Genomic DNA, 14,502 nt, shown 5'->3' on the forward strand with positions numbered 1-14,502 from the left:
AAATAAAGTGAGCAATGTACACTAAAGTTTCCTGTTTCAAGAAATAAAATATCACTAACATGAATGATGGAAACTTTTGTTAAGAGACATTTAAAGTAGAGCATTCAATAATTTCAAATAATGATGAAATTTAAGAAAGTATAACCTTAAAAACATACATACTGTAGGTCTACACTAATTTAAGTGGGAAAATATGGATGTAAAAGTTGAATTGGAAAGAAATTTAAATATAAGAGAAGAAAAAGTTTTCATAATAAGAAAAGCAGGAAGTAAACTAGCAAAGTGGAAAATAAAAATGAGATATTTTAATGTACGGATCATTATTTTAAGATGTATCTGTGAAGGTTCTCAGTCATCCAGGTCATCGTAGTCAAAGGAGCTTGCAAAGAAAAGCGTCTGGACTTCTTTAAGTTACTTGAAGACGTTTCACCTCTCATCCGAGAAGCTTCTTCAGTTCTAAGGTCAAATGGTGGAGAGTCCCAGATATAAACCTAGTGGGAGTGACCCCCCACAGAGGGACAAAAGGACCCCCTGATGATCCTCTAATCGCCTGAGCCAAGGTGTGAAACTGGGTGTGGGTCCCAATCAGCCAGAGTTTCGGGTGTGTTCATTGTGAAACCTGGCCCCACCTTATCATGCGAATTCCTGAGGTCAGATGGCCCAGGATGTGAGTGGGCGTTAAGGCGTCTGGGAAGGGATCTCAAAACTGGATTATAGATGGCAGAGAGTTGGTGTCGTCGGTGCGGTGGTTTACGATCTCAGGAATTTGCATGATAAGGTGGGGCCAGGTTTCACAATGAACTCACCCGAAACTCTGGCTGATTGGGACCCACACCCAGTTTCACACCTTGGCTCAGGCGATTAGAGGATCATCAAGGGGTCCTTTTGTCCCTCTGTGGGGGGTTACTCCCACTAGGTTTAAATCTGGGACTCTCCACCATTTGACCTTAGAACTGAAGAAGCTTCTCGGATAAGAGGTGAAACGTCTTCAAGTAACTTAAAGAAGTCCAGACGCTTTTCTTTGCAAGCTCCTTTGATTTTAAGATGTAGTAATTCATGTAAATTTTGCTGTAGTGGCTTTGGATTGATCGAGGATTTTACAGATATAACAGATTTTTGGAACTGATGATCATTTAGATCCATTACTAGCAATATGTCTGTCTGATGTATCAGATGGAAAACTGATATATATGGCAAGTTGCCTACTTAGGTAGGTTGAGGGGTTTAAATATTACAGGGCCCAAAGTGTGCCAAGAACATATTCACCACACCATTACATCATTGGCACTCTGAACTTGATAAAAGGTAGGCTTGAGTCATACTTTCATATTGTTGTATCTATTATCAGTAGCTCCGTGCAGGCAGGCAAAGAGTGTGAAACTGCAGCAACTGCAAAGCAGGTCGACTCATGGAGCGATGCCCAGATGAAGCCGAATGAAACCTTAAAGCTACTTTTGTAAAAGAAAAAAAAAATCTAATCTTATAAAAGTAACTTTCAGTTTCACAGCACTCTGACTACTCCCTTTCCTGGAATTAAGCACACCTGTCTAAGCCTCCCTCTGTTTACAGTCTCTTTACCGCAGGCATTAGGCACACCCACTCTTATCACATTCATATGATAAGTTGCAAAACAAGAAATTTCCATATGCTTCAGATCAAATAATTAACAAAAAGATTTAATTTCTTTAACTTTTCCTTTTTTGTCATTTTTTGTGTTTTATGTGTCAAACATAGAAAGTGAAAAAAACACCTTAATAAGTGTGGAATAATCAGCAGATCTTTTTCAATGCTACTGCTCTTTAGCACCACTGTTCTTTCTCTCTGTCACAGGGCGGCCCTTAGCAGCTGGAATCACAGTGAGATGGATCAAGGCAAGTGCAGGGGGACAAGTAGTATTTGTTTGTCATACAGCTCTCCTTACAAACAATTCACTCCCCATCCAATGCCAACTGGCAGCCTTAAATACCTTCAGCTGTCCCAGACTAAAGCATTATTCCACACACAGGTAAATTCTTAAATCCCAACCTTCCACCCCAGTATACAGCACATCAACTTGAATAAATACATGTATAAATACATTTCACATTTTCATATTAATAAATATTTTACACTTTAATCTTACGCCAAACATTATTATAAATACCCCAAAACCCAAGCACAAAAGATTCACCACACTCTCTTAATCCATGGTCTCTCCCGGAACCTTTAAAGGGTGTCTGGACCCTCAGGGAAACATTTGCCCAAACACCTTGCAGAGTACACAGGAGAGAAAGGTGAGTAATCACATCTTACAATAACTTCTTTGCACCCCCTTTAATTCTAGACCTGCACACACACGTTTGCATTAATTCTCCTTACTGGTAAACCTTATTTCCTCTGAATCACAACCTTTTCCTTTTCACAGACAACCACCACAATCTTTAATGAGGAGCAGCTGTGCAGGACCTGAAACAAGGCTACCGAATGATTTTATACAGATTATAATATAAATAATAGAAAGGGGGTCCTTTTCCTTAGACTTTCATTGACCACCCTGACCTTTCCATGGCCCCTGGGTTTTTGTCTCAGAGTTTTGAGTTTTGGCTTATTTTGATTTTTATGGTTTATGTTTAAGTCCTTTAGGTTATCTAAGTTAATTTCTACTATGGCTAAGTTGCCATTATAGTTTGTTTTTCAGATTCCCCTTCTGTCTTCTACCCCTGTTTGAGTTTCCTTCGCCCTTTGTGTTTTATGTTTGCGTGTCTTATGTTGTCATGTCTGCATTCCATTCTGCTTCCTATTTTTCTGTGAAAGTCTCTGTCCTGTATGCAGTGTATCTAGTTTTTCTTCCCCTTGTCTCATTAGGTCTGATTTGTCCCAGCTGTGTTTCCACCTGTTCCCCATCCTCTCATTATATTTCTGTGTACTTAAGTCCTCTGTCCTACTTTGTTCAGTGTCAGGTTGTCTTTTGTGCCATGTCTCCATGGTCCAGGGTCTTTGCATCCACACCAAGTTTCATGTTTATTTTTAGTTTCCCCAGTTTCGGTTTTTTTTATATTCTCATCTTTGTTTGCCTTGTGCATTACTTTGTATTTCTCCATCAGCCACTTTAAACGGCTCGCTTTTTGTCTCTCAAGTTAGATTCCATGTTCCATTTTGTTTGCACTTGGGTCTACTATTCATACTTCACACAGTCAGCTACTCAGCCAGACTGTGACGCAAAGGGGAGTCAACAGAGTGAAGAAGAAATGTTCAGTGCATCATAGAAATCCTCCCTAATTTTAAGGTATGGCGAAATATGACATGAAGGGTCCCTACACAAGTATAATTCATTTGCAGTCGTTTGCATTTTATAACAAGAAATTTGCATGTGATGACTATATCATGTCAATCTTACAAAGAAATGTGTGGCTTTCTGCGCCTGAGATGGATACGTCCCTTGTGAAACCCAGCTATGATTACTACAAAGAACAGCACTTTAAAAAACAGTTTTAATTGTTATTGGGATAACAAGGCATCTTTTTATCCATAAAACATTTACCTAAGCAGAGATTGGAAAGTTGAATTCTAATAAGTAATTAGGCATATATTTGTTATTAACATGTTAAACACTGTACGTTTCAAGCCAGACTTAAAAGAACTTTTCAGCATTAGTGATGTCTCACATCAGCTGTTAAGCTTATTCTAAACTTGTTTTGGCTCCAGTCTATTCTGATCCATTGCTGGTATTTAGAATTTTATAAATGGACACTAAATGTACTAAAATTCTTATTTTTTTAAATCCATTTTTCCTAAAACTTTGAATCAATTTAACCTTTCTCTAAAAAGGCATATGGGATTAACATTGAATGTTACTAATATTTAGTATTACTAATCCAGTCCTTGTAAATTGTTGAGTGAGTAACAGTTTCCACTATAAGCATTCAATTTCAATTCTGTTTTTATACACACACACACACACACACACACACACACACACACACACACACACACACACACATAGAGAGAGAGAGAGAGATATCTCTTACTATTAAAAAAATAATAAAGTTAGGGTTCCTTTACAATGTCAGAAGGAGGGAGGCACTAAGGCACCGCCTTCCGCCCCTCGACGCCCTCGCGGTGCCCCCTCCTTCTGGCAGGAAATTCCTACAGACCAGGTATGAATGATGCCTGAGTGGACATACAAAACTGTTGTGTTTTCCTGTTTAAATCAAAATGCATAACTCATATTAACTAGAAGAAAATTCACAACCCTTATACTTATTAGATATAAAATGTACACAATACCCACTAACAAATGCACAGCTGAAATGGTGAGAACAGTACTGTATCAAATTACAAGACCAGTCTGTCTACTCCCTTTCCTGGAATAAAGCACACGTGTCTAAACCCCACTCTGTTTAAAAACTGCTCATGTCAGACATTAGGCACACTCGACGCTCAGCTCAGTGTCTCTATATCAAAGAAACGAAAGCAGCTTTTATCTGGTAACTGAAAGTGAGATGTCACAGACTTCCCTCGAAAGGACCTTGAGTTCAAATTTCAGTGCATATTTGCATCTGGTAACAGAAAGGAAATCTTTCAGACATTTACAGTCGTGGTGAGGAGAAATGGTGCAGCAACTGATTCCGGTGGATCAATATAAACTGGGCTGTTCCGTCTGTCTGCAGGTTCAAAACGATCCAGTCATTATTCCCTGTGGGCATAACTACTGCATGGACTGTATCAGAAACTACTGGGATGGGAAGGAAGTATATATCCTCCCTCAGTGCAGGCAGATTTTCACACCACGGCCTGTCCCGGTGAGACAGATGTGCTTAATCACAGGAAAGGGAGCAGTCAGATTGGTGTGAAACTTAAAGTTACTATTATAAGATATCTTTCTTTTTTTCCATTTACAAAAATAACAAATAAAACAACATAACACTGGGGTTTTCACCCATGCGAGATAAGCTGCTGTGCAGTCCTCCAACATCCTGATTGGGCCAGCACACCCTCTCTTATCACAGTTGCAAAACAGGAAATATCCATAAGCTCCAGAACAAATAACTAACAAAAATATTTTTTTCTTCTCTTTTCCTCTTTCTTCTATTTTTGTGTTTTTTGTGTCAAACAAAGAAAATCAAAAACAAAAAGTTAAACTTTCACTCTGACACCAGCAGACTTTTTTCACTGATACTGCCCTCTAGCACCACTGTTTTTTCTATCATTGACAGGCCTGAACTTGTCATTGCCCCTGGGTTTTTGTCTCACAGTTTTGTGTGTTTTTTTTAAATTCTTTATTTAGTTTCTGGGATGAGTTGGTAGTCCCGAATCAGTTGTAGCTATATATTGATTCTCGTGTTTTGAGTTTTCTGGAGTCTGGATTATTTTTTAATTATTTTTTTGTGTTTTAGAGTAATATTTACAAAGTTTGCATTATTTTATTCAGCTTTGCCGATGTTCTTTCCTTCCCCATTCTGTGTTAATCTTTATTCTAGCAGTATGATTTTATCTTTTCATTTTATCTTCTTAGTAAACATTTTTAGGTTGGTTTTCTAGGTTGAGGGAGATAAAATTCCCTTTTAGTAGGAGGAAGTTTCCAAGAGAACCAGGTCTGGAGGAGCAGCTCTCCACCATGACCAGCTGGGGGTGAGGAGAAAGAAAAGAGCAGGAAGAGAAGACAAAAGGCAAACTACCAAAGAGTTTAATAACTGCTAAGTATTAAATACAGTTGTGGTGCAGAAACACAAAAGGAGTGAACAGAGTGAAGAAGAAATGCTCAGTGCATCATAGGAATCCTCCCTAATGTTAAGGTGTGGAGAAATGTGACATGAAGGGTCCCTACACTAGTATAATTAATTTGTAGTTGTTTGCGTGTTATAATGAGGAATGTGTGGCTGTCTACGCCTGTGATGGATGCGTCCCTACTGAAACCTGGTTATGATTTCTAGAAAGAACAGCACTTTAAAAAACAGTTTTAATTATTATTGGGATAACAAAGCATCTTTTAACCATAATACATTTACCTAAACAGAGACGTGAAAGTTGCTTTCTAATAAGTAATTAGGCCTATATTTGTTATTTACATGTTAAATGCTTGACCTGTAATCTGTATAGTCTGCATGTTCTGAGTGAGACATAAAAGAACTTTTCAGCATTAGTGATGTCTCACATCAGCTGTTAAGCTTATTCTAAACTTGTTTTGGCTCCAGTCTATTCTGATCCATTGCTAGTATTCATAACTTTATAAATGGACACCAAATGTACTAAAATTCTTCCTTTCCTGGAACGAAGCACACCGCTTTAAGCTCCTCCCTGTTTATAGATTTACTTCAGACATTACTGATCTGCCGGTCATGTGATAAGATGCAAAACTGAAAATTTCAATTTGCTCAGGTCAGTGTCTCTGCATGAAAACAGCTTTTATATGGAAACAGAAAGTAAGTTGTCATCACAATCACCACATCATCGGCACTCTGAACCGTTGATAAAAGGCAGGATTGAGAAATACTTCCATGTTCTTATGTCTATTTCCAGTACCTGCCTGCAGGCAGGCAAAGAGCCTGAAACTGCAGCACCTCCAAAGCAGATCGTCTGGTGGAGTGATGGCCAGCGGAAGCCGAATGAAACCTTAAAGCTTCCATCTAAGTAATGAAAAGAGAGATTCATTTCTCCAGGCTTCATGTGTACACAAGCCCTTCTGCTGGCTGGTTCTCCCTGTTAAAAGGAAGGTTTTCCTTCCCACTGTTGCGTTTGCTCAGGTCTTCTGATTGCTGGGGGTTTCTCTGTTTTCTTGTTATTAAAGTAGGGTCTTGCCTTAAAATATAAAGCGCATAGAGGCAACTGTTGTGATTTGGCGTTACATTCTGATTCAGTAAAAGGACTAGATGTTACAATTCCTGATAAATAAAAGTGAATTGAATTCCAGCAACACACAGTAAGGATCTTGGAGGACTGCACAGCAGCGTGTCTCCCGTGGATGAAAACCCAAATGTTATGTTTCTTTATTTTCGTAAATGGAAAAAAAAGATATCTTATAAAAGTAACTTTCAGTTTCACTCCAATCTGACTGCTCCCTTTCCTGGAATTAAGCACACCTGTCTGAGCCGCACTCTGTTTGCAGACTTTATCTCAGGCGTTAGGCACACCCTCTCTTATCACAGTTGCAAAACAGGAAATATCCATAAGCTCCAGATCAAATAACTAACAAACATTTTTTTCTTCTCTTTTCCTCTTTCTTGTTTTTTGGTGTTTTCTTTGTCAAAGAAAATCAAAAACAAAAAGTTAAACTTATTAAGTTTCACTCTGACATCAGCAGACTTTATTCAATGCTACTGCCCTCTAGCACCACTGTTTTTTCTATCATTGACAGGCCTGAACTTGTCATTGCCCCTGGGTTTCTGTCTCACAGTTTTGTGTGTTTTTCAAATTCTTTGTTATTTAGTTTCTGGGATGAGTTGGTAGTCCCGATTCAATTTGTGGCTGTCTACGCCTGTGATGGATACGTCCTTACTGAAACCCAGTTATGATTTCTAGAAAGAAACGGTTTTAATTGTTATTGGGATAACAAAGCCTATTTTTTATCCATATTTCATTTACCTAAACAGAGATTGGAAAGTTGCTTTCTAATAAATAATTAGGCCCATATTTGTTATTAACATGTTAAATGCTTGACCTGTAATCTGTATATTCTGTATGTTTCAAGCCAGACATAAAAGAACTTTTCAGCATTAGTGATGTCTCACATCAGCTGTTAAGCTTTTTCTAAACTTGTTTTGGCTCCAGTCTATTCTGATCCATTGCTAGTATTCATAACTTTATAAATGGACACCAAATGTACTAAAATTCTTCCTTTCCTGGAATGAAGCACACCTCTCTGTAGACTATTTACTTCAGACATTACTGATCTGCCAGTCATGTGATAAGATGCAAAACTGAAAATTTCCATTTGCTCAGGTCCGTGTCTCTGCATGAAAATAGCTTTTATCTGGAAACAGAAAGTAAGATGTCATTTGAGCAGAGGATAAATGGTGCAGCAAGCAATTCAGCTGCATTGAGAAAAATTGAGCTGTTCCATCTGTCTGGAACTTCTAAAGATCCAGTCACTATTCCCTGTGGGCAGAATTTTACACCATGGCCTGTCCTGGTGAAAAACACCATTTTAGGTGAGTTAGTGGAGGACATAAAGAAAGCAGGACTCGCATCTCACTCCTATGCTGGACCTGGAGACATGGCCTATGATTTCCGTTCTGGGAGGAAGCAAAAAGCCTCCAAGTCCTTCCTGATGTGTAGGGCCTCTTACTGTGAGCAGCACCTCCAGCCTCACTACAACATAGCTCCAATAAAGAAACACAAGCTCATCAAAGCCACTTCAAAGCTTCAGGACAACATCTGCCCTGATGTTGAGGTGATGAAGATCTTCTGCCGCACTGATCAACGGTGTATCTGTTATCTCTGCTTAATGGATGAACACATCACAGAGAAACAGAAAGAGCTTGAAACAAATCTGCAAAATGTCCAACAGAGAATCCAGAAAATAGAGAAAGATGTGAAGGTGCTTCAAGACGAAGTTGAGGCTATGAGTCTTTCTCATTGAGAAAGAAAAGCTCTGAGGTGAAGCAGCAGATCAGATCTAAGCAAAAAATCTGAACAGAACAGAGTCAAAGAGCTTCAGGAGAAAATAGAGCAGGAGATCAGAGATCTGAGGAGGAGAGACACTGAACTGCAGCAGCTCTCACTGACAGAGGATCACCTCCATTTTCTGAAAAGCTACTCCTCACTGTCACATCTGAGTGCATCTACAAACGTACCCACCTACAACAATGTTACTCTGCAGTACTTTGAGGATGTGACTGCATCTGTGTCATGGACCAGAGATAAAGTGAAGGCTCTTCTCAGTGATGAATGGCCAAAAATCTCAGTTGGAACGACCAAAGCAGATATTTTACTTTCTCAAGGAGAACCCAAAACCAGACACGACTTTTTGAAACATTCTTGTCAGATCACTCTAGATCCAAATACAGCACACACACTGATGTCACTGAGTGACAGCAACAGAAAAGTGACACTGATGAGTAGAAACCAGTCATATCCAAGTCATCCAGACAAATTCCTTGAATGGTGTCAGGTCCTGAGCAGAGAGGGTCTGACTGGACGCTGTTACTGGGAGGTGAATTACAACAAGACTGTTGGAGTAGCTGTTGCATACAAGGATATCGGCCGTAGAGGGACCAGAGAGGAATGTGGATTTGGATTGAATGACAAATCCTGGTCATTAACAGTTTCAGACAGCGGCTATGAATTCAAACACAACAACATTTCCACTCCCATCCCAGGCCCTCTGTCCTCCAGAATAGGAGTATATTTGGATCACAGGGCAGGAACTCTTTCTTTCTACAGCATCACTGAGACCATGAATCTCCTCCACAGAGTCCAGACCAGGTTCACTCAGCCTCTCCATGTTGGACTGTGGCTTCCACAAAGTGCTGGACACACTGCTGAGATGTGTGAGCTCAAGAAGAGAATAAACATAAAACAGTGAAATTTGATGCCATGTGCTACTTGTTGAGATGTGTTTATCTATCCTGCACCTGTTAGAGATGAATCTTTATGGATACATTCAGTTCTTATATAGTTTATATTTAACCACTATTTTGTTGAAACATTAGCAGAAAAAACTCACACAAATATAAATTCGTATGCAAATAACTTTACTATATTTAATCCGTAACATCACAAAATTTGGAACAATTGAGGCACTGGGAATACTTTCCAGATACACTGTCCATATTCTGTACATCTTAAACCTTCACTGGGTCATTTGACCCAGCATTTTGTTTTTATTTTTTATTATTATTATTTTGTTGTTGTTATTATGATCTTGTTCTAGTTAATGCTGATTGTGTTTTTGGGTTTACACCCTTTGGTTCTCAAGAGTTTTGGCGCTCCCTCTGTTTTGTGTCTGCCTATGTGTTCCCTCTGTTCTGTCTGTACTGCATCTCTGAGTCCAGTCTGTGCATTTCCTGTTTTATTTTGAAGGTTTGTGTCTTTTGTCAGTGTGTTCTGTTTGTGCTCTCCCTGTCTCGTCAGTGTAATTAGCGTCAGCCCTGTCTCCCAGCTGTTTCCTCTTAGTTCTGTTCATCTCTTGTATTTAGTGTCTCCGTCTTCCCCTGCTCGTTGTTGCATCGTACAATCAACCTTCACTGTGTGTTCTGTTAACCTGTTTACCTGCTCGTTTGTTTGTTTTCCCAGTATAGTTGTCTCCTGTTTAATCTGCAACTGGCAATAAAGCTGTTTGTTTTGAGTTTCACTCTTGCCTCTGTGAGTCCGCATCTTGGGTCCTTTTCACTGCCTGCCTGCACACAGCAATGACATAAACATTTTTTTCTTCTGTTTTTTCATTCTCAAATCAGATATACTTGTATTTTTCAACATTGTGTAATTCAGAGTGTGTAGTAAATGCAATGTTTCTTTCTCCAGAATTTTAATTAAAATTAAAATGTATAATATTTACCTCCATAATTTGGTAGCACGGGAATAAACAATTGAGAAATGGGTTAATAAAAGAAAGAAAGAGAAAACAACTAGAGATTTATAATCATAATGGCCAGTGTTCAAAACCCAGCATTAGAGCAGCTAAGTAATCCACAAGTTGCTATTTTGAGTACCTGCTCTAATGCCATCATCTCTGACACAACAGCTGTTGTGCACAACAAAAACCTGATCCAAACTTAACTTATGAAAAGCCATATGCAGCAATTTCAGAATGGTTTTTACAAGCTGCAGAACAGCAGTCGAGATCTTCAGTTTTTTTCTACAAGAGTCCCACAAGGCACAGTTAATGTACATACACAATTTGTCTCAGAGCTTTCCCTAGAATGTTGGAATTTGTTCAGTCAAAAGATACAATGCTACCAATCCTCTTATAGTTGAATGAAAATAAACAATGGCTATATTAATATTTGGTGAAAAAAAGGTAAAGTTGTCACCAACTGTTTCATCCTCCAATTTACATGTTAATATAATAATCCCTCTTCAGTGAAAAAAGATGTTTATTTTCATATTCTTTTGCTGCTCACTGCGCACAGTTTTATTGTAAAAGTTCACAATAAACCTTGGTAGACATATACTTTTCAGAAGAAAAGTTCAGGAGATCAACACTACTAAAGTCATCAAGCATCATCATGTTGTCTTCAGATCCCCAACAGCCCTGTTAACCAATCTTACCATGTAAATATCAACACTTCACTGAGTTCTTTTGATTCCTCAGAGGCATCCGATGGAAGACAAAACACTGCTCAGTAGACCATTTAACACTTCATTACTTCTAGAAGTAATGTAGTAGTACACATTTGTGTAACTGCCTACAGAGTGGTTGCTTGCAGAATGATGAGTTATAAAAAACATAAGTAGTTGGTTAGATTGTAGGTTTTTACATTTTTTTTTTCTTACAAACATTTATCTTAAATAAAGATGGTTGAATAGTTGTACACATTAAAAAATGAAACATTTGATTTCACTGTGGACAAAGAAAATATAAAATATAAATATTATATCTATTTCTACTTTAAATGGTAAAGAGCCAGTGACATTTTTTGTGAAATCAGAAACTTTATTAAGTGCACATTTCTCATTCTATTGTACAAAGTACAGTCAATCAAACAAAATCTAAACAAATATAACTCCACTATAAGTTCAAATGCAGGTTATAGTCAAATTAAAGTATATTACAATATAAAACTACTGTGCTTTGTAGAATAATTTCAGTTTACTGAAATCAGCTTTTTAAAAATTTCTGATGAGGCTCTGTTGAATGTTTATTGAGAGCTGGAAGGTCATAAAGTATATTTTCTATTAAAACATCTGTTCTGATGTCCTTCAGTTTTGTTAAATAATTAAAATGACTAAAACTAATGAAAACTGAATTGCCATGAAATATTTAACAATAAAAATAAACTGAAACAAGCAAACCTACTTACTCTAATTTATGGTGAACCAATTAAAAAAAAAGAAAATTCACAATGAAATAGAAACTACTTTACACTTCATATTACACTACAAACTACATTATATATATATAATTCTGTGTTTATTGTCACAACAATACAATAAAACATAAGTGTACCCTTTGTAAGTTAATATTTTAGTAGCTTGAAAAACAATGTTCAGGAAATAACAACATAAACAAAAAAATAAAACATTAACTCCATGAAGTCAACTGCCATGGACACTCACACTTTAATGAATGGCAGTAGGCAGAGCTTGAATTCTTATGATTCAGTAACACTTGTCTCCTTCAACTCACACAATTCAAGAGAGTTTTGAGAATGCTGTGGAAGCCAAAATCCAGCATATAGAGGCTTAGTGAACCTGGTCTGGACTCTGTGGAGGAGATTCATGGTCTCAGTGATGCTGTAGAAAGACAGAATACCTGCTCTGTGATCCAAATATACTGCCACTGTGGAGGACTCAGGGCCTGAGAGGGAAGTTGAAATGTTTTTATGTCTTAATTGATAACTGCCATGTGAAAGGTTCAATGCCCAAGACTCGCAATCTGTTCCCAATCCACGTTCAGTCTTTGACCCATAACAGGAGTTATACATGTATGTAACACCTACTGTCACTGCACCAGTCCATTTTACCTCCCAGTAACAAGGTCCAGTCAGAATCTTTTTACTACAAACATGCCAGTTTTCACTGTAATTTCCATACGATTGATTTCCATGCAATTTTCGGTTATTATCACTCAGTGATAAATGCGTTTTTGTTGTGCTTTGATCAAGAGTGATGCCACAAGAATATTTCAAAAATTCCTCTCTAGTTGTGGGTTCTTCTTGAGGCAGTAGCACGTCCACTTTGTTCACTGCAAGTGAAATTTTTGTCCATTCATCACTCAGAAGATTCGTCAGTTTATTTCCGGCCTGTAATACAGCCGCCATCACACCTTGAAAGTACTGCAGAGTGTGGTTGGAGGTGCTCGGTAAATTTGTATATTCATTCAAATGTGTCACTGACGAAAAATTTTTAAGAAAATGGATATGATCCTCTGTTAGTGAGAGCTGCTCCACTTCAGTGTCTTTCTGCCTCAGGTCTCTGATCTCCTGCTCTAGCTTCTCCTGAAGTTCTTTGACTCGAGTCTGTTCAGTTTTCTGCTTGGATCTGATCTTCTGCTTCACCTCAGAGCTTTTTTTCTTAATCAGACAGATTAAGTCTTTGAACATCTTCTCGCTTTCCATTAAGGCTTTATCAGCAGAAAGACTGATGGCCTCCACTTCACGCTGAAGCAGGTTCACATCCCTCTCTCTGTTTTGGATTCTGTTCTTGATTTGTTGTCGATTCCCTGCTAGATCTTTCTGCTTTTTAGCTCTTTCGGCTGCAGCTGACACTGTGACATGATTTTTGTGTTCATTCATTAAGCAGAGATAACAGATACACCGTTGATCAGTGCAGCAGAAGATCTTCATCACCTCATCATGGCGAGGGCAGATGTTGTCCTGAAGCTTTGAAGTAGCATCGATGAGTTTGTGTTTCTTTAATGGAGCTACGTTGTAGTGAGGCTGGAGGTGCTGCTCACAATAAGAGGCCATACACACCAGGCAGGACTTGGAGGCTTTCAGTTTCCTCACAGAACAGAAGTCACAAGCCACATCTCCAGGTCCAGCAAAGGCATGACCAGATGAATCAGCTGGAAGTCCTGCTTTCTTTAGGTCCTCCACTAAATCAGCAAACATAGTGTTTTTCACCAGGACAGGTCTCGGTGTGAAAGTTTGCCTGCACTGAGGACAGCTGTGTGTTTCATTCTCATCCCAGCAGTTTTTGATACAGCTCATGCAGTAGCTGTGCCCACAGGGAATAGTGACTGGTTCCTTTAGGAGATCCAGACAGATTGGACAGCTCAATTTTTCTTGATCCAGCTGAATCAGTTGATGCGCCATTTCTCTTCCAGATAAATTAAGTTTCACTTTCCCTTACTAAAGAAAAACTCCATTCAATGCCTTCTGACACTGAGACACTGATCCGTGGTGTGTGGTGTTTTCAGCGCTCGCATTTGATCACATGGTGTATAGATCCATATTTTAACTGGCTGCTGAGTGAAAGGGGAGGGAATGATAATTGTCTGAAGTGAACAGACCCTACCCACTTTCAGAAGCGCAGTCAAGGCAGCCCCACCTTATTTTGCCTTAAGTGCTAAGTATTATGGTAAGAGAAACTCAGTCCCGAATTCAAAATAAAAGCAATGCGCTTGCGAATGTGATTTTATCAGTAACACATTTAGTCCGTTATTAATAAATAATAACGGACTAAATAATTAACCATGACATAAATATCAATACAAGTAAACTCGGTTTCCCCATCCTTTTGATACTGTGTCTTACGTCTTACGTAGTATAGACAAATAAGGCTGTGCAGTAAACTTCAGGAAGTAAAGTGAGGCTGTCTGAAACCCTGATTAATCTCAGGGTTACCCAAACTGGAAACCAGTTTTCCCCGTAAAAACTACTACTAACAGCACTAAAATGTCGGAGGAATGGTCTAAAAATA

General features: G+C 38.5%; 1 protein-coding gene and 1 pseudogene across 2 annotated transcripts; one reads left to right on the forward strand and one right to left on the reverse strand.

Annotated features, from left to right (window-relative positions):
* Positions 1-4,589: 4,589 nt before the first annotated feature.
* LOC308387591 (tripartite motif-containing protein 16-like) lies at positions 4,590-9,502 on the forward strand (annotated as a pseudogene). Its single transcript has 2 exons — positions 4,590-4,775; positions 8,102-9,502. The product of its transcript is annotated as a tripartite motif-containing protein 16-like (transcript).
* Positions 9,503-11,589: 2,087 nt separating this feature from the next.
* On the reverse strand, positions 11,590-14,481 carry LOC308387590 (tripartite motif-containing protein 16-like). Its single transcript, XM_080867750.1, has one exon. The coding sequence runs from the start codon at positions 13,893-13,895 to the stop codon at positions 12,231-12,233; it is 1,665 nt and encodes a 554-aa protein (XP_080723876.1). The 5' UTR covers positions 13,896-14,481; the 3' UTR covers positions 11,590-12,230.
* Positions 14,482-14,502: the final 21 nt, after the last annotated feature.

The sequence above is a fragment of the Rhamphochromis sp. 'chilingali' genome, assembly GCF_963969265.1.
Source record: "Rhamphochromis sp. 'chilingali' genome assembly, chromosome: 19".
Classification (NCBI taxonomy): domain Eukaryota; kingdom Metazoa; phylum Chordata; class Actinopteri; order Cichliformes; family Cichlidae; genus Rhamphochromis; species Rhamphochromis sp. 'chilingali'.

What these genes read in the sequence shown, in the direction of transcription:
- LOC308387590 (XM_080867750.1), bottom strand. Translation starts at nt 13,895, where the DNA reads ATGGCGCATCAACTGATTCAGCTGGATCAAGAAAAATTGAGCTGTCCA.